Raw genomic sequence first — 19,312 nt, 5'->3', positions numbered from 1 at the left:
CGTATTAAACCGTAAGATCCCCCAACATATTTTTTTTTTTAAAAAAAGGGTTTTAAAAAATCCTGAGTCAGATAAATGGGGAGAAACAGAAAACAGGCTAAGTTTATTTACATGGTTATTTTCAAAAACGGTCCATAATCAAGACTGTTCCTTTAGCACGAGCCAGAGCAATGTGAATGTTTCTCTTCTGACTTTGCACCATGAGGATCTTAGGACAGGCAACATGAGTCATTTTAACAAGTGTAATTCAAAGTGTAGGAGAACAAAACCGTTTTTCCAAGACCCATACTCAAATTCTGATAAGTACACGAAGGTTACATCCGGGAATTTCCCTTGTATTAGTTACTTAGCTTAAAACAAATGGCCAATAAAATTCAAGTATACATGCAGGGTAGACATTTAAACATCCAGAATGAACTCTTTCCAAAAAGGATACAGACTACATCCAAAACAACATTAACATAGTATGAGGTTTTGAACTTAGTCTTAGAACCGGGTTCTCCAAATCCAGATCCTAGCACAGTTTGATAATTGTTCACCCTGCGCTTAACTGGGAATACACTTAATCATGTGTATTGAGCAGGGAAAACTGTGCTGGACTCTGGTTCTCAAGGACAGGAACTGAAGAACCCCATCCTAGAGCATCCTTTGGTGGCACTGTAGGGGTTTGCACTCAGGTCTTCCAGCAACTCCTCAACATAGATAGCTAAGGAGCTGCAATCTTTAATCAGGCTCAGCAAAACCAGAGTGCATGGCTCCAATGTGTGCCTCACAGATCACCGTCTAAGATCCTCGTGTAGCTAATAAACATTCACACAACATCTCAACGGCTCACGTCCGGATCGAGAATTTACAATAAATATTATCAAAAAAATGAATACAGTTTATAGTTAAAAAAAATTATTATTTTTAAACAGTCATCAACTATCAACACGAAGAGAACCACTTTACATTCCAGTAAAATGTACAATGCAGCAATGGTAGAATGGTGATGTTGAAATGTGGAGCTTGTATGTTTGGAGGGAACCACTAGAGGGAACTGGAACACCAGATCTTAACTACTGCAAGCATGGAGAGTACAAATACAACAAGCTAGGACTTTAGCCCAACTTGTTTTAGAATGCTTACTTGAAGAAAAAAAAATTAACAATATAATTTGGCATGTAATGGTATCAGCAATTGAGAAGATAAAAACAACTGAAACGAGTTTCCTCTGGGAACATTTTTGTTCATTTTGATATGAGGTACTTGTTATACAGTCCTTCCTACCGGCATCACAAGGCCCAAAGCACAAACCTTGGTAATAACTGGCACTGAAATCAGCATAGTGAGGAGCAAGAACAGATGTACAAATCCGGCATTGATGTAATGAATGCTGCGAATGATGTCAGTCAATATGTAGCACCTTCTACATTCTGAGAACCCAATCTTGGTTCCACAACCAAACAATGTGGGAAAAGCAATTTTGCTAGGGTGGTTAATTAACTAGGGCCATTTTTAATTTAAAGAAAAAATACAATACCGAAACATACGTGCAGCTGTTCACGACGCTGCAGTGAGGAACAAATTGCAATCGGAAGTGTGGTCAGAGAGGACCGCAGAGCACTGGTGGGCTCTTCATTGTGTCGTTTTTAAAATTGCTGTTTACAGAATGACTGTATGCTGGTCCTAGACCCTTCACCCTGCGGTACAGCACACAGTTGTATAGGGGAGTGTGTGTATGAATGTGTGGGACAGGTGAGTCTGTTTTGGGGGTTGGTTCTGGAGGCCGTGTGGGTCGACTGCATACATGCGGGAGGACGGACAGTTAGCCAAACTGGAAAAAGAAATTTCCAGGTCCAGATGCTAAGGGACAAAGAAAATGACAAATTATAATCAGATAAATCTGAGTGAGTCTAGTTAGAATTCACAGCTTAACCAGTGAATAAATCGATTGTAATCAGACCTCACCTTCGAAACTGAAACCACCAGGGCCACCAAAGAACGCTTTGAAAATGTTGTTGGCATCGAAATCTGAAGAAAGAAAATATTTTTTTTTTTAAATTGAAAGGCAGTTACCCAGGTAGGGAGAGTTTATGTGCAAATGTGACTGTAGTGTCACAAGCATGCTTCTTAGTAGGCCAGGGGTATTCGCCGAAAATTTGTGAAAGCGGTTTCATAAAATTCCTTATGTACGTAGGTCCAGATAAATGACTACGGTGACAACAGTTTTCTTTAATTGCTTAACCATCAGTGATTACTTCATGGCTTCATGGCAGATCGGTTTTGAACCTGAGGCAAAAAGAATAAACATATACTTCTCTGTCCTTTCATCTTTAATAATTCTGCTTCAATCGTGATCTTTTGTACATGCTGTCTTCACACGTCAAACCAGAAGGGGTAAATTAAATCTATGAAAACTCCCTTTGTGCACTAACGTTTCGAACCCTGAGGCTAATCTCTGGTCTGACGAGTTGCCTAGATCATTTACACAAAAGCATGAGATTGGATAAAAGGCCAACAAAGGATCTACTACAAACTCTACACGAGATCATATTTAAAAATCTGTAGGTGTTGACCTCCAAGGCAATTTTTTAAATATATATTAAACTGAACGCTCTAGGCAAACCCACAGTCAGTCCGTACAGGTTTAGGCAGAGATTTTTTTTTTTTTTTTGCGGTTGTTGCTGAGAAAAATGCTTGATTTTGCTGTGGCTTTTTTGAACATTTGGAAGGCAATTTGTAGAGTTATTTTGTGGAGGGTTTTTTTTGTGGAAAACTACTCTAATTGGCGAATTTGTGATGTTCGTTGGCCCAAATCTGCGGAAATCTTGCAAGCTCCTGGGAATACTGCGGAGTTTCCTTGACAATTAATTTTAATAATTATCAACTTTAATTTCTGTGATCACAAAATCCTGAAGGGACTACATATTTCTGTTACTCAATTAAAGCTTTACAAAGCTATCAGAAGAGTGTGTTTACAGATTTAAGTGAATTGCTGGTCTCAGGTACCTTTATTTAAAAAAAACAAACAAACAAACAAACAAAAACCCACACAACAAACCCATGGCTACTAAGGCAAAGCAGCTTATGTATTTGTTCATGCAGCGTATGTATTTGTTGTGAGAGAGACAGACCCATGTTCATGTCGTCGTCCTCCAGATCATGGCCGCTGTCATAACGAGATTTCTTTTTGGGGTCTGAGAGCACAGTAAAGGCCTCGCCCACTTCTTTAAACTTCTTTTCCTCCTCCTTCTGTACCTCGGCACTCGCACCACTGTGCCGATCTAAGACCGAGAGAGAGGGGAAAAAAGGATTTTAAATTTAAAAGAAAAACAGACAGACACATTAACTACATTATACAGCTAATATATGACCAATAGGTGATGCTTAACAGGTTTATATGTAACAGGTATTTTACCTGGATGATGCATAAGGGCTCGTTTGCGGTACGCTTTCTTGATCTCGTCTTCTGTAGCATTTTTGTCCACACCTAGAACTTTATAGTAATCTTTCCGTTTACTCTTCTTCAGCTCCAGCTGAGCATTCTTCAATAAAGTCTTATGTTCTAAAGGACAGGACACACTGTTGTAAAGCAGCAAGAAATGCCATTTTAGCTTCAGGCCATAATGGTCGATTTTGATTGAGCCCACCTTTATTCTTTGCACTGGAAAAAAGGTGATCAGCCTACCTACCTTTAGTTTTCTCTGTCTGATAGACTTTCTCATAGTCCCTCACAGCTTCTTCATACTGTTCTGTGTCCATATAACTGCAGGAGTCAAATGCAGAAATAAGCATGTGCACATTTGAACTCTCTCTCACACACACATACACACGACTTACCATTGGGCTCTTCGCAAGTACGCTTTAATATAGGACTCATCCAGTTTAATGGCTTTTGTGCAGTCTTCTATGGCCTGCTCCAGTTTCTTTAACTAAAACATAGTGGATTGAGAGATACTGATGTTCATGTAAAGAGCTATACAAACATACAATATGATCATGATTAATATACTAGTTTACATGCAAGGATTAAGTACATCTACACAGACTACATAAAAAGACCTTTCAATGTCTGTTACATGCTTAAACCCTAAAAGTTTAATATACAAGTAGGCCTAAAACATACACAACCATACTAATCCTATAAACGCATATAAAAAGACCCATGTAGTGATCAGACTGATCATCTCAGTGTGCATGAACGTGTAGCTAGAAGACAGAAGAACCAAATGGGTCAGTGTTCGGTTGAAAACACAGAAGCAGATACAACACAGGTAAAATGGTTTATAATAATTGAGGTACAGATTGCAATGGGTGGAAGAGGCAGAATTGTTCTCCTGTCAGTTGGCAGTGTGTGTGAGTGTATGTATAAAACATTATACGATTATATGGGTCTGAGATTAAGTGGGTCAGCATCAGCTTTAACTAGCCCTGATTATATAGCTGAGCTTTGGGTCTCACAATTGGTAACACAATGTTTTAAAGTAGAAATGACTGTCCTAACAAGAAGGTTGAGCATGTACAGCACAGTTCATCAATTACATTTAATTGCAAAATACAAAGGAAAAGGCATTGCTACAGTTCCAGTGGTGGATGGAGAGGTTTAAAAGGTTCACCTTGGAGCCGACGGTGGCTCGGTTGCAGTAAAGCTTGGCATTAGTTTTGATGTTGTTCGGATCGATGGTCAGGGCCTCCGAGTAGAGCCCATAGGCCTCCTCAAAATTGCCCTCTTTAAAAGCCTGGTTCCCTTCTTCTTTCTTAGCCTTCAGAGCTTTGGCATTCTGCAGTGGCAGAGAAACAAACAAACTCGGCTTTAATATGGGGAAAAAACCCCCCGCTCACACCAGTTTATAGAAATGTGATGAATCTAAAGTCTCTATCAAACCTTTTAAACGAGAATTCAAGTGTCGTTAACTGTGAAGGGATAAGAAATGGAAAAACAAAATCCTTCATAGGCCGACAGAGCAACGGACAAATTAAATGTAGAATTCCTAGAAAATCTTCAGAAGGGCTCATGTCTGAACTGGAGCCAGTACGTTTATACAATACAGGCAAAGTTAAAGCGTTAGCGTAAAAAAGATAAAATGGGTATAAAAGTCGAATAAGAGCCATGCCTGGAAACTGGAGCCATTTAGAAATTAGGAAGCTTTTGGCCGTTCGGCCGATGTAATATTTCTACGTTAGATGAATAACAGGACGCACCAACAGGAAGACTTATGTATTTGTCAAAATTAAGCTGTTTTGATAAGGGTATGCTAACAATGTCACAGGTTTGAGTACATGAGTAGTGGTTTCAATAGAGCTAACAGTTCCTGTTCTCGGTATATTAAGAACTCACTGTGTCCGATGTGATACAACTGAAAATGATATTATTAACGAGAAACACAATATCTGTGGTTGATTAGAAGCAGTAACTGACTCACTCTGCAGGCCAGACGGGCCTTCTCATGGTCCGGTGCCATGCGCAGTGCCTGAATGAAGAACTGTACAGCCTTATCAATACAGTCTTCATAATATAAACACAAACCCCTCACATACAGGGCATCACCGTTAGTAGAGTCCATCCGTAAGATATCACTGCAAGACAGAGTTTGACAAACCCGTTAAAAAGTAATAACAAAAAAAAGGCAACCAACGATTTTGTTTAGGGCATAATGAAATGTTCAACAGCCGTAAGTCATATAGAGTCTTTAGTTTTTACGCCGTTATATCGTTACCTGGCAACAGACTGAGCTTCTGGGTAGCGGCCGAGCAGCGCCAGGCATTCCGCCTTCAACACCTTAAATCTGTGACACGCAGAGGCCGACTCCAGAGCTCGATCCATACAGAACACCACCTACACACAGACACGCACAACAGAACAGTTCGAGTCTATCTGCATGGCTGTAAAAGCATCTTTACTTCAGTCAGATTATTTTATTCGTCAACGTGACTCTCACGGACCATTCTGAAGTCTCGTTTGTCAAAGCCGATCTCAGCCATTCGCTCGTACTCCAAAATGGACTCTGCATTCTTTAGCTGCAACACAAAACCATACAACATGAGCTGCACATGTACATAAAACTTTGCAGGTCATGGTCCTTGGTTCAATATCAGTTCCAACAGCTACAAAAATTCATGGCTCTCTATGGCTGGTGTGAGCTTTTGTCCTGATTGGCTGTAGCATTAAGCACTAGTCAAATGGATCATAAATAAAATTCTGAGTAAAAAGCAATGGAAAAAGGAAAACCGTTTCTAGTAGTGGCCAATTTCGCCCAATTTAACTTTAATCTGCCAATTCGGAAACCTTTAGTAGTTTGAGAGAAATAAAACCAGACAGCCTGTGGTATCTTTTGTTCTGAAAAATAAACTGCTAGTTATGTAGCGATTATTTTGGACATGGTGCTGCAATTTCCTTAATGTCACTTACAGGTGCAATCTAGCTAGTGAACTAGCAGTACCACTCCCGTCCAATATCACAATCACACCAGGACCACCCAGAACATGACATTTAATCCAGTAGGGTAAAGAAAATAGTGAGATGCAAATCCATAGCACCCAGCTTCATTGACTCTGCTGTCACTTACTTCTTGCTGAGCCTGGCTGTTGTCGGACTCCAGCTCCAGAACCTTCTGGAAGCAGCGGCTGGCAGCCATGGCATTGCCGAGCAACAGGTGGCACTTGCCCTCCCGTAAGTGACCCTGGGGGGGGATAGAGGATGAATGATTGAGCAAACACACAAATGGGTATTAACTAAAATCTTTCCATTACATCATCCATGGAATGATCAGGGAATTAATTCAGACCTCTGATGGCACCACACAAAGGCCAGGTTTGAAACTGATAGCCAGACAGGTTTTTTTACCTCCACACACACGGTTAAAACCACTAGTCAGCCATTTATAACTGTTAAAAAAAACCCTGTGTGAACAGCTTAATAGTTTAATTACTCCTTCTTCAGCTATTTAGAAGGCAGATCAGAATGACTGATAAAGCTATGATCCAACATCTAAGAAATCATTTTTGCACCACTGACTCGGTTTAAATAAGGACAACATCCACTTATAACTGCCCTCTTTTACAAAGTGTCCATGAGGGTATGATATGGACAAAATCAAAAGCAATGTATCAGACAAGGGGGAAAATAAATAAATAAATCATGAATCGTTCATTTTGGACACGTCTCTGCCACGATTTATGAAAACACAAACAGAACCCAAACCAGAACCCGTGTAATTAATCTGAAGGTTCACAGAATAACAATTAATGCTGCTTTCACACTAGCTGATTTAAAGACAAGATTTATATTTCGATATTTAGGTTGACTATGGCAAAGAGGAGACGGTTTGCTTGAGTTTTGGCTTGGCATTTAGACCCCTGTATGCAGCTGTTAAAGCAGAACTGGTCCATGACATCGGATACCAACGACATCAAATGTGTTCTCTCAAGTAACACTGCAATGTTGAAATACTGACACTGAAATATACTGATCATCATCATTAAGGCTATCTTCACATTACAAGCGTCTTTGCACAATTTGTGTAACTGTACGTTACAAATAACTCACGTCTGTCTTTAATGAGAACACACCTGACCCCCGAAGCAACCTGCATGTACACGTTCTTGGGCAGTTGTTTCGGACAAAATTCGCTTTCATCAAGTTCTGTCCAGTTTAACTAGAATAAATTCCTCAAATATCAAATAAATAACTAAACTTGGCCATCCTTCCAATGAAAATAGTCACTGCTGTTGCTGTCCGCCACTGTTGTCTGGACATGTTGCCGATACAGGATGATGACAGACACAGTCAAGACCACAAACGTCCAGTCCGGGATCAGTTCTAGCCGTGACTGAGACAAGACAGAGGTCAAGTCAAGATCTAGTCCAAAGGAAATCAAGACCGAAAGCCACTAATGATTAGGCGATGAAGAAAAAATTACATCTCGTCAAACTTTGTGGAATGAAAAGACAACACAAATAATATTTCTAGTCTCAGGCAAAACCAAGCCCATATTTAAAGAGACCAACGCCCAAGACTGAGATGAGCTCAAATCCCAATAAGTCACCCTGTTAATGTAAATGTGGCTCGCTCATATTTGCTCAGTCCTCCATGTTGGTTTTTCTCGCTTGCACCAAAATAAAATAAAATAAAATTAAATAAAAAAAACAAAACAAGGACCACTTGACATCATTTGGTGCCTTTCTGAAAACGTTTTTGGAAACACTTTAAAAGCAGCTGTAACCCAGTTTCCATGACATCGACACTGCGGAGCCCTAACACAGAGTTTAGCTGATGAAGCTAAACATACAATAAACTGACCCGTCTTACTCGACCATAGTGCACTATAACCACACACCTGCATATACTCCAAAATAAACACTCTTTGGTTCAATGTTCCTTCAGGGGTGGGGCTCTCAGAGAACGGCGGTTCACATCAGAGAGTTCAAAACAGCTGCGCAACTGTCAATCATTCCAGATTTATCTGTCAATTAGCTCATCTGACTTTTTTTTAATTATGGGGGGGGACGACAAAAACAAACAAACAAACAAAAAAAACATGCAGAAGACTGCTATATTGGCTCCCCAAATGATGGTTCTTTCCAGCACTACTCCAAACGCAGAGCTTGTACGTAAATGCATAAAAAGGTTGCAAACAGACCTCAGTCTCATAACCGGTTCCAGCACTGAGACATCCTACAGCAGCACTATGCTCAGAAAGCCACAGTAGTGTAAATTTCATCTAGGTTAGCATTTCCCCCTTCACAGTCCTGGAAGCGCCTCAGAACGGACGATATGAGTGTGGACCGCTGTGTCCTGACCCAGTTTACCGTTCCAAACTGGAGAGGGTTTATGAAATATCTCTGAGCAGAAGTACCATGACTGGTCCAGTGCGTTATATCGGAAATGAGCCGTTGCCACTTCCTTGACGTTTACAGAAGATTCGAGTCCACTTGGTCACCGTCTTACCTTCATGAATGCGTCGTCTAACCGGACAGCTTGCTGGGAGTCCTCCAGAGCCTCCCTGTAGCGACTCAGCATCATCAGTGTAGCTGCACGGTTGCCATAGTAACTGGCATTCTTTGGGCACACATCTGTTAAATCAAAGCAAAAAGTAAATTCCAGCTGCACACAACAGGAAATTCAACCAGGAAGAAATCATGAGAAGAAAAAACAACAACAACAACAACAACAACAACAACAAAAGAAAAAACACCACAACAAAGCTATTTCATTTGGTCTCTAAGGAACGGTCACAAAAACTTTCACAAAACATCATGTTACTATGGTAAACAGCTCTACTTTGTTTTTTGCTGTTAAACGAAGACATGAAAGAACAAAGCTGCAATCAGTGTTTGAACATGTTTTATAAAATCACATGTTCGAGCCCCTGAAAAGGCTGCTGAACTCTCCAGGCAGTGTTACTGTATGTACGTACTACAGCGTGTGAACCTGGGCTGTCAGTCATTTCTCAAAGAACAGCTCAGAATCAGGAGAACACAAATATACATATTATTAAAATTAATTGAATTGCACAGCTAGTTACCAATGGCCTTGGTGTAGTAGTTGAATGCTTCAGAGTAGTCCTTCTTAACGTAAAAAGCATTTCCCTGCTCTTTGTAGCCCTCGGCTTCCCTGGGGAGACAACACAGGACATACACGGAAATCAGGATGTCTTCTGAATGGCACACCTCTCATGTCATAGTTTTCTAGACCACTGTCTAAGCACTCACTAGAAGAAGAGTGTTTAGTGCAAAGATTCATCAACGAGAATTACATACACACGCGCAATTTTTACAATAACGCTGCACTGATTAAAATAGCAGTTAAAAATTATACCACCTATTTTTTTTTTTTTTTTTTTTTTACAGCAATCAAAATTATTCAACCCCCATTGCAAATCCGGTTTATTGTCAATATTTACAGACTTTTAGCTGTTTGCAATGAACAAATCAAACAAAAGCAATTGAAATAGTTCAACACAACGCATGCTTCAAATGGTTTCCCCAAATTCAACTGAAAAAGCAACTTTCTAATGATTGAACTAATGATTTCTCCAGTTTCAAAAATTATTCAACCTCCTGAATAAAATCCCTCATAACAGCACAAATATAAAAACAGGTGTAGTCTCAAGCACACCTGATGCAACTAATCAAGGGCTTCATTAGTTGCACCAGGTATGCTTGAGTTGGAACACATGAAATACCTGAATTGGCTAGGGGAAGAAAATACATGAAATACCTGGATGGGGCAGAAAAGGAAGCGATCAATGGCTGCAATCAGATTTCTGAGAAGGCACGTTGTGAAAAACCCTCAAGTGACTGCAAAAGACCTGCAGCAAGACTTGGTGGCAACAGGCACTGAGGTTTCAGTGAGCACAGTAAGGCGTGCACTAAATGCAGAAGGTTTCCATGCCAGAACTCCAAGACGTTCACCACTACTGACCCAAAAGCACAAGAAAAGTCGACTCAAAATCATATAAATAAGCAACAGAAGTTTTGGGATTCTATTCTGTGGAGCGATGAAACAAAACTGGAACATTTTGGCACATAGGATCAGAGGTATGTCTGGAGGAAGAAGAATGAGCACTCTGTCCACAGTCAAGCGTGGTGGTGGCTCGGTAATGCTCCGAGTCTGCTTTGCATCCTCTAGCACTGGAAACCTGCAGTGTGTGGAAGGAAAGATGGATTCATTGAAGTATCAGGAAATCCTAGGAGACGTCATCATGCCATCTGTGAGGAAGCTGAAGCTTGAGCATCACTGGACCTTCCAACAGGACAATGATCAAGCATACCTCAAATTCCACCAAGGCTTGGTTGCAGAAGTCGTCCTGGAAGATTCTACAGGGCCTGACTTCAACCCCGTAGAAAATCTCTGGTGGGATTTAAAGGCGGCGGTTGCAGCACACAAATCCAAGAATATTATTGAACTGGAGGCCACTGCTCATGAGGAATGGGGTAAGATTCCTCAGGAACGCTGCCAGAAGCTATGCATCTCGTTTCCAGCAGGTCATGACAGCAAAAGGGTGCGCTACCAAGTACTAAACATGCTTGCCATGAAGGGGTTGAATAATTTTGAAACTGGGGGTCATTATAAGTTGCATTTTCAGTTGGGGGGGGGGGGGGAAATAATTTTGATTGCAACTGTATTAGTAGTAAGGGGCAATTACAGAATTATGCCTGTGACATTTTGACTTGCAAAATGTCTGACCGTCACCACAGTAAGCTGGAGTGTTTCGAGTCATGTGACTCTTCAGGGACAAGCCTCGATACTTAAATGCAAGACATTAGGGGTGAAACGATTCAAGCGGTGCATCTGCATTACACGCATAATTAACAGAATGCTGATTTCCATGATGTGAATCGCACATTTCCACAATGCACATCACATTTTTGTATTGTTACACCGCAACAAGCTATTCATTTATTTATATTTTGTTTATATACAGATAAACCGTGGTTTATTAGGATTATCGATGTGACAACACAGACAGAGTGTATTGGGGGACACGGCCTTCGCATTACACCTCTCTTGCCTTAACAGCCTTTTTTGTTGGAATTCCAGTCAGATAAAGATTCCCCCAGTTTCATGAATTCCTGTCAATTTTACAATTTAACTAGAGTTCATGATGTTTAATTTGGTCTTTTACTGGATGTTCCAAACTATCCCAAGCTTTCCAGTCCAGTTACATAAAATTCTGTACTTATAAACATATGTCATACAACTAGCATGACTGACTAGTTACAATGTTTACTTTTTAACGCTTATCCAATAATCACTAGTTAATAGCTATAAATAAGACAACTAAAAGTAGTTATGCTTTGTTTTATAATGGCGCTTCATGTTCCCACATGTGACTAAGCCCACTGACTCAACCGAAGGCACATGTGAAGATACTTCTCTGCCCATTCTGTCCGTCACTTCATTAATCATACCAGAGAGGGTATTTCATAGCCCTTCAGCTAGTCTCTGGTCCAATGAGCTGCTGTCAGCTAAATAATTTACATAACTGCGTGTTTGGATAAGTCGTAAGACAGGATCTGCTCAGAAGATACAGTGGTCCGTGTTTTGAAAACATATCACTGATTTTTTTTCCCTCCATACGTTTATAATCTTTCACAGTACTCTGAGCAGTCTGGGTCTGCAGTATAATCGCTAACAACAGTGTATTCAGCTATTCACTCGTGTGTGGTCCTGTAGCTGTGTGGTCCTAACCTAATGAACTGAACTATAATGGAGCTTCCGGATTTTAGACCGTTCTTTTATCGCAGCCCTCCACAATGTGTTCATCATGGAAACTCATAGCAATAATGACACATAAGCGATGAACTGCCGCTCCAATGCGTTCATTAGTTCATCATTCATCAGTGAACACTACAACCAACGCAGGACTGAATTATGGGAAACAGCTGAGCGCAGCACATGTTGCTGGAAGGATGGACGGCTCGGGTCAGCCGACCTCCCACATCCGTATAAACTCAAATCACACTTACTGAACAATATTATTGGTGTGGTAGTATAATTTAAGAACCTAGGAGAAATTATTTTCCTACAAAACGTCCAAAGATGTTAACAAGTAAAGCCGCCAGGATCGACGAAGGAAGGTGGCACTGGATGCATCGCAACAAAAAAAAGTCCTAGATTATGGTGTACTCAGTAATTGCAGTTTCAAGCTTGGTCCCAATACTCAAGTCTCTCACTCATGACTGATTCTCGACATGTTTTTGGGGCCGGTCTCCTTAGCGCAGGTTTGCCATCACATGCAATGCTTTATGAGCCTTGGATTGATTGCGCAATTCCATACGTCACTTTTGGGCACGCAGGTTTGCAAAACGGTAAATCACTACAATTGCTGTTTAAAAAAAAAATCAATCAATCACTTTCCTGTGGTACCAACACTCAAGTGGTGAAGAACAGTGCCTTTTAGAAGCACGACACGTTATTGTACAGAAATACCGACAAACAATGAATGAGCTGTTCTCGTATGAAAAGTCTTTTGAGCTGTGCAGGAGATGTGAATTTTTCATGATGTTCTCAGTGCAAGCACTCGCACAGTGCTCCAGTCCCATGAAAGTCTGGGTTTCAGTAATTATAACAACCCTTTCCCTGCCATCACGAAAATAGAAAAAGGAAGTAAGATAAGGTGAACTATTACGTTACTCGGTGTGTAGTGCCAAGCATGGATAGCTTCCAGACCTGATGCAGACCACACCAAGGTTTGGTTGAAGATCACCGCTTTCAAGCGGCTCAAACAGCCCAGAATCTGTGTGAAAAATAATTTAGACACGACGTAGCATTTTAGCTTTAGGTTCAAGGATTAAATCTTGTGACCACGGCTTTATAAACAAACAGAATTCATCTTGTTAAAATGAATTTAGGGATATTAAATCTAATCCTAAAAGATTTTTTTTTTGGAGTTGGTTGTTAGCAAGCTAACTCTCGCCCACCATAAACAGTTAAAATAAATAAATAAAATAAACTGACTGACCTCCTGACTGTGTATCCTGACATGCTGCTGGTTTTTAAAGGAATAGTTTGCAGTCAGTTGGAAACTATTATAGAAAATTAGAATTAGAATAATTCTCTTCCTGTATTTTAGATCTTTTGCACTGCAGTAAGAATTGTGTGAGAGGTCGACACACAAAGAGCGTCATTATTGAAATCAATTTAAATGTGCATCTCTGCATGTCAGCAACCTCGCTGTTTATCTCTCTGCACTCCAATGAAACAAATGTAATTTCATTTGCATAAAGTTGGTCTCACCGGGCCTTTATACCTCAGGTGATTCCATAAACATATGAAAAGAATGCCAAGGGGCACAGCAGACCTGTGTCCTTTGCACAAGCTGAAACACTCACCAAAGTGAAGCAACACTGCAAATGCAAGACACGACACTTAAACAAAACATTTCCAATATGGGAACAGGAATTATAAAGATATGATTGTCCCCAAGGGGCTTTCAGGACATGGAGGACATTTTATTCAAACAAACTTTATTCCTTCCTGTCCTGAAGTGTCAGGTATGAAAACTCTAAAAGTATACAGATTTTATCTTTTTTTTTGTTTTTGGTATACACTCCCACCCAAACTTGGCTGTTGGTGATGTCACTGACTCTTGTTTTTGGATTTTTCTTCACATCTCTCACAAAATTTCCCTCATCAGTTGTTGTTCTCCTTGGCCGACCCATTCGTCGTCTGTTGCTCGGTACGCCAGTGCTTGCTTGCTTTCTCAGGACATTCCAGATTTTTGTATTGGCTATGCCCAATATTTATGTAATACCCGTCTTTTCTCAGCTTCATACTGGCTTGCTTTTCTCCCATAGACAGCTCTCTGATCTTCATGTTGGCTTATCCTTTTTAACTACAAATGCAGCCTTCACAGGTGAAACTGAAGGCTAAAACCAAGAGTAGATATTCAGGGTTCAGAGCTATTTATTGTTTAAACAGTTCATCTAACAGGACACACCTGGGTAACAAGAAACACCGGCCAGTCACATGTTCCAATATTTTTGCTCGCCCATAAATTGAGTGGTCTGATATAAAATGTGATAAGTTCTATGTCGTTCAACACGTATACATATATAAATACCAGGAAATAAAATCTGAAGTTTTAAAACTCCCCATATTCATCGTTTTAACTCAAACCCAAATGGCTTCAGTCTACAGCAAACACAAAAGAGCTTACCTTGCCGTTCCAATAGTTTCGGAGGGGATCGTAAACTCTATATACACACACACGGATTTGCACAGACTTTTGTGCTAAGATTTCATAATAAAATTTTCCTTTAATTGTAACCACAGGCTTGTATGTTGTTTTCACCTCATCAGTTAATACCAGGATATTTTTAGACCGGGTTATCATATGATGAAACGGTAAGACCCCTATTCCTTTTGTAATCGAATCGTTTCAGTAACATGTTGCGCGTTTGAGGCCTAACAGAAGAAACCTGGTCAGATTTATAACAGGGTAACTGAAAGGCAATAAAGAACCCAAAAATCACCTCCACAATCAGGCTACCTCATGCTAAAGCTGAAGTCTCTTAAGCTCCAGATTTGATGCTTGTATTATATCTTCTAAATGATATAATCCTGACTAAGAGCCTGCTATACATCAACCTGACACTAAGCCTGGGACGGTTTATCTCTGGAATTTTCTGTTTTTCTTTTTTAAACAACTGCAGTGTCCCAGCTATAGTCCTGTGTCGCTATAACACACTGCGTGACCTTGTCCTTATTCTCTACACGGCTGCAGGAACGCTAACAACTAGCGAAAAATGCCCAACATTAGTAGCATTAGCAACATTAGCCCTAGACCAAAACCGAACAGGTCTGCAAGAGAAAGAGATTGAAAAGAGAACTGCACTGCAGGAAAGTAATGCATGTAGGTCACAACGTGGTGGAACTAAACTAATGACCTCACTCAAAGTCGGCGGGATACACCGTGTGTGTGTGTGTGTGTGTGTGTGTGTGTACTTGTGCACAAAAGCACTGGATAATACGACATATACAAGATATAATATTTAAATTGGGATCGGTCACATCATAATACGCTTTTCAGAGATACTGCAGGCATCATGAGTTCTTTTTCTAATTTTTTTAATTCAAATATATTGTTTTTCTCCTTTTATAAGTTGAAACGCAACATTACGGTATCGCTGGCAGTTCGTTAGCAGACCCATTTCATGATCCGCTGTTTGTGTATCCTAGACATACCTTCAAGTATCATGATCCAATTGATCTATATCTGATTGGATTTAACAACGTTTCTGATCATACACAGTGTCCCTGTATGCGTATAAAGCTTTTTTTTCAGTCCTGAAGCACAGCATGAAAATACCAATCTATGCATTATAACGTTGCCAGACGTGGATTTTCTTTTCCACAATCTCTCACTGAATTCTTTTGGTTGTAGGGCATAACGAATACCTGAATAATGATTTTCAGTATTAAAATACTGGTGGTTAACTGAATATTTGAATATCCGTCTACAACCCTAGTTCAGAGGTTTTCCCCGCCCCCTTCTTCCATCGGATGGTGTGATGTGGCCCAGCACAAAGCAGAGTTACTATTACAACCCTGTAGTGGATTATTTTCCTATTACAGCACATCCTGATATGTATTATTCCTCTTATACCATTGTAATTTGCCAACGATTTGCCAAATCTCCACTACTACAGTGCTCCAATTATCATGTCAAAGTTGTGTAGACTACTACTGCCGAATCTAAACAGCCCTGAAAGTCGCTTGTTGAACTAGCTAAATATGGAGAACAGAGGACTTTTAATGAATTGTTGGAGTTACGCCGTACATGTCTGACCCAAGGTCAACCGCCAGCACTGCCGACAGTGACCGAGAGCCACGGGGTCCTCACTGGGACGCGTTGGATGCGTCTAAATTGTAGATTAAATTATATGGGATAAATTTGCACCTTTAATATCTGTATACCATGTTGATATTTCTGTAAAGCTGCTTTGAGACAATGTCTATTGTAAAAAGCGCTATACAAATAAAATAAATAAATAAATAAATAAATAAATATGACTTGTTCTTACTGATGGAGAAGCTCCAATGATATATAAAGACAGCGTGGCATTCTCAATCAGTCTGGACAGCCCCAATTTGGGAAAACGCCCCTCTGAAATGTGCCTGTCACATACCTGCCAACTTTCAACCCTCCCAACCCCGCCCCCCCCCATCAAGTGATAGCTGGGAAACGGAATTGTGTGAAAGAAAACCACCAAAAACAAGCACAACCGTCCACCATCCATTCTTGCTGAAAACGAGCTGCCACTGTAGAGCAAGACACGCCCCCAGTCGTGTTCGTCCAATTCGAACACAAGACTAGTACAGGGTGAGTCATCAACAATTGAATCGTTTCCCGGAAGTGAGTAAGTATAAATTTAAAATAAGCATATCTCCAAAACTGATCCTGCCTCTGCCCTGTGTGCACGAGTCTGCATGTTCTCCCTGTGCCTCGGGGGTTTCCTCAGGGTACTCCGGTTTCCTCCCCCAGTCCAAAGATATGCACTATAGGCTGACTGGCATTTATAAATTGTCCATGTGTGCGCGATTGTGGCCTGCGATGAGTTGGCACCTCATCCAGGGTGTCCCCTGCCTCATCCCAGGGGGTAGGCTCCAGGCTCCCTCACGACCTTGGGTAGGATAAGAGGTCCGGAAAAATCATCTTGGTGCCAATAATACTAAGGGCTGGGAAGCGTCCTCATCTGCTGCTGTCTCAGGCCTCTCTCACACACACACACCCCCCTCACTTCCTGTGCATAGGGTTACACTCCCGAAACGGAATGGCTCGTTAAGGTGTGTGCGAACGCTTTGAGGTAAAGGCTTCACGACAGAAACTTCCAGAAGTTTATAAAGGGAGTCTGGTTAAAGGTGCACTTCCTCTTAAAGGGATATTTCACCGAAACGCGGCTAACGCTAAGCAAAAGCTCGGTGTCATGACGTCATGTACACAGTTAACTACCTTCTTCTAGCTTTCTAACCACTACGGGCAATTTTAGCCTTTTTGTGGACAGGAAAGTTAATTGAAGTTCATGTTTTCCCATCAAAATTTGAATATTTGATCTACAATTCGGTAGGTAGCTAAAGTATTATTCAGCCGACTCTAAATACCCGGCAAACAGCTCCGAATTAAAACTGAAACTTCATAGCCAAAAGAAGGAAAAAAAAAACCCAAAACGGCGGTATTGTAGTCCAATAAAAAGGTCACCGTTTCTTTTTTTGGGAACTAAACGTTGAGGGTGTGAACTATTTAAGGAGGTGATATTATGCTGTGAATGATGAGCTAAATGCGGACAGCAGTGACAGGCAGCTTGCCGATAAGGAGCATGGTGTTTAGTTAACACGTGTTATTAAATTCACATGGACGATAAATCCAAATATACACCATGCTCAATACATTAAATGCTCGCATCACGAACCCGAGCTATCTTTATGTAATTACTAATATGATCTATTCTATTTAAACTGTCTAACAAAGCATAGGACCATCATGGCTGTGCTTATGGCTAAGCTAATTTAGCTCACTGTGGCTAGCTCTCTCTCTCTCAAAAAAAAAAGACCCAGAATGAAGCTTAAAAACAGTCCAAGCGGCTAATACGTTTGTCCACTCGATATTCAGCACTGGGAAGAAAAAGAGTGAATATCATCTGGTGTAAATATGGGGGGGGACCCGAAAGCGATTCCGCCTGTTAGGCCAACAAAAACAGGAGCTTGGGATTTTCCAAGCTGTGCGTTTGGGAAAACATTTCTCTCAAGGCGCCATTTAACCTGACATTATTCACTTAAAATGTCGATTCGTTTAAACGTCATGTATGACACTGATGCATCTGGGTTTTAAAAATACCTTTCCAGCTCCTCATCGCTGAGCGAGTCCATCTCCGGATCCGCAGCCGCATCGTAGCCAACCGTCGCCATTTTGCTGTCAAGAACCACGAACAGCGTGCGAACACTTTGATGCAACCACGTGGCCACGCCCTCATTACATTCTAACCCCGCCTTCTTTGCGGGGTCTACTTGACTCGCGTCAAGTTGATCTGACTGCAGCCCGCAGAAAGGGGCGGTGCTTAACGTCTGGGCGGGGCTACACGTGTCGGAGCGACACATGTAGCCCCAGCCCAGAAGTTCAGCTCCGCCCATTAGAGTTAAGGGTTAGGGTTAGGGCTTGAGAGAGAGGTTGTTAGGTGTGTTCGACTTCATGCGGCGCTGCGCAGGCTGATCGGCGGCTGACTTGAAGCAGCGCAACATCTCGCGAGAATTCGTCCGTTAACTTCAGCTTGTAGGTGAGTACCGGAACGGTTTGTTGTTCTGTAAGTGTTTGTTTGTGTAGAAATTCAGTCTCAGAGGAACTTTATGCACTATGTGACTTTCTTTCTTCACTTCATGACGGAGTTTTAGATCCAAACGCAACTGAAGCTGTTATTTTAAAGAGTTTTTTTTTAAAATATGGATAATTAATTTAAAGTGTGCAGCAGTAAAACCTTTAAAAAGTAACTTTTCTGCTTATTTAATTTAATTTGAAAATGAACAGATAGTCCACTAACCCCTCCCCCTTTCAGTGCAATGCAACTCACCAGCCAATCGATGTTGGATGTTGCATAAAATAAATATTTATTTAACAAATAAATGATAATTTATGATTTAATGAATCATCTATCTATCTGTTTATTTTTGTTTAATTTAATCTTAAGCACTTTCGTCCATCATGAGAGCCCTTTTCACTAAAAACTTTTGGTTCAGATTTCTTTTACAAACCATCAGACACATTATTTAAACAGTACACTCCTATCTTTATCTATGTAATGTTATTGTACACATTATTCTTGTGATTTTGTT

General features: G+C 40.7%; 1 protein-coding gene across 1 annotated transcript; it reads right to left on the bottom strand.

The window, feature by feature from the left end:
- Positions 1-76: 76 nt before the first annotated feature.
- Positions 77-18,632, bottom strand: dnajc7 (DnaJ (Hsp40) homolog, subfamily C, member 7). Its single transcript, XM_053615407.1, has 14 exons — positions 18,324-18,632; positions 9,507-9,595; positions 8,930-9,054; positions 6,549-6,662; positions 5,926-6,000; positions 5,700-5,818; positions 5,406-5,559; positions 4,599-4,763; positions 3,823-3,914; positions 3,675-3,748; positions 3,401-3,547; positions 3,117-3,266; positions 1,951-2,013; positions 77-1,845 (listed from the first exon to the last, which is right to left on the bottom strand). The coding sequence occupies exons 1-14, from the start codon at positions 18,614-18,616 to the stop codon at positions 1,808-1,810; spliced, it is 1,698 nt and encodes a 565-aa protein (XP_053471382.1). The 5' UTR covers positions 18,617-18,632; the 3' UTR covers positions 77-1,807.
- Positions 18,633-19,312: the final 680 nt, after the last annotated feature.

This window comes from Ictalurus furcatus, chromosome 2, assembly GCF_023375685.1.
Source record: "Ictalurus furcatus strain D&B chromosome 2, Billie_1.0, whole genome shotgun sequence".
Classification (NCBI taxonomy): domain Eukaryota; kingdom Metazoa; phylum Chordata; class Actinopteri; order Siluriformes; family Ictaluridae; genus Ictalurus; species Ictalurus furcatus.
This window is presented reverse-complemented; position numbering and strand designations above follow the sequence as displayed.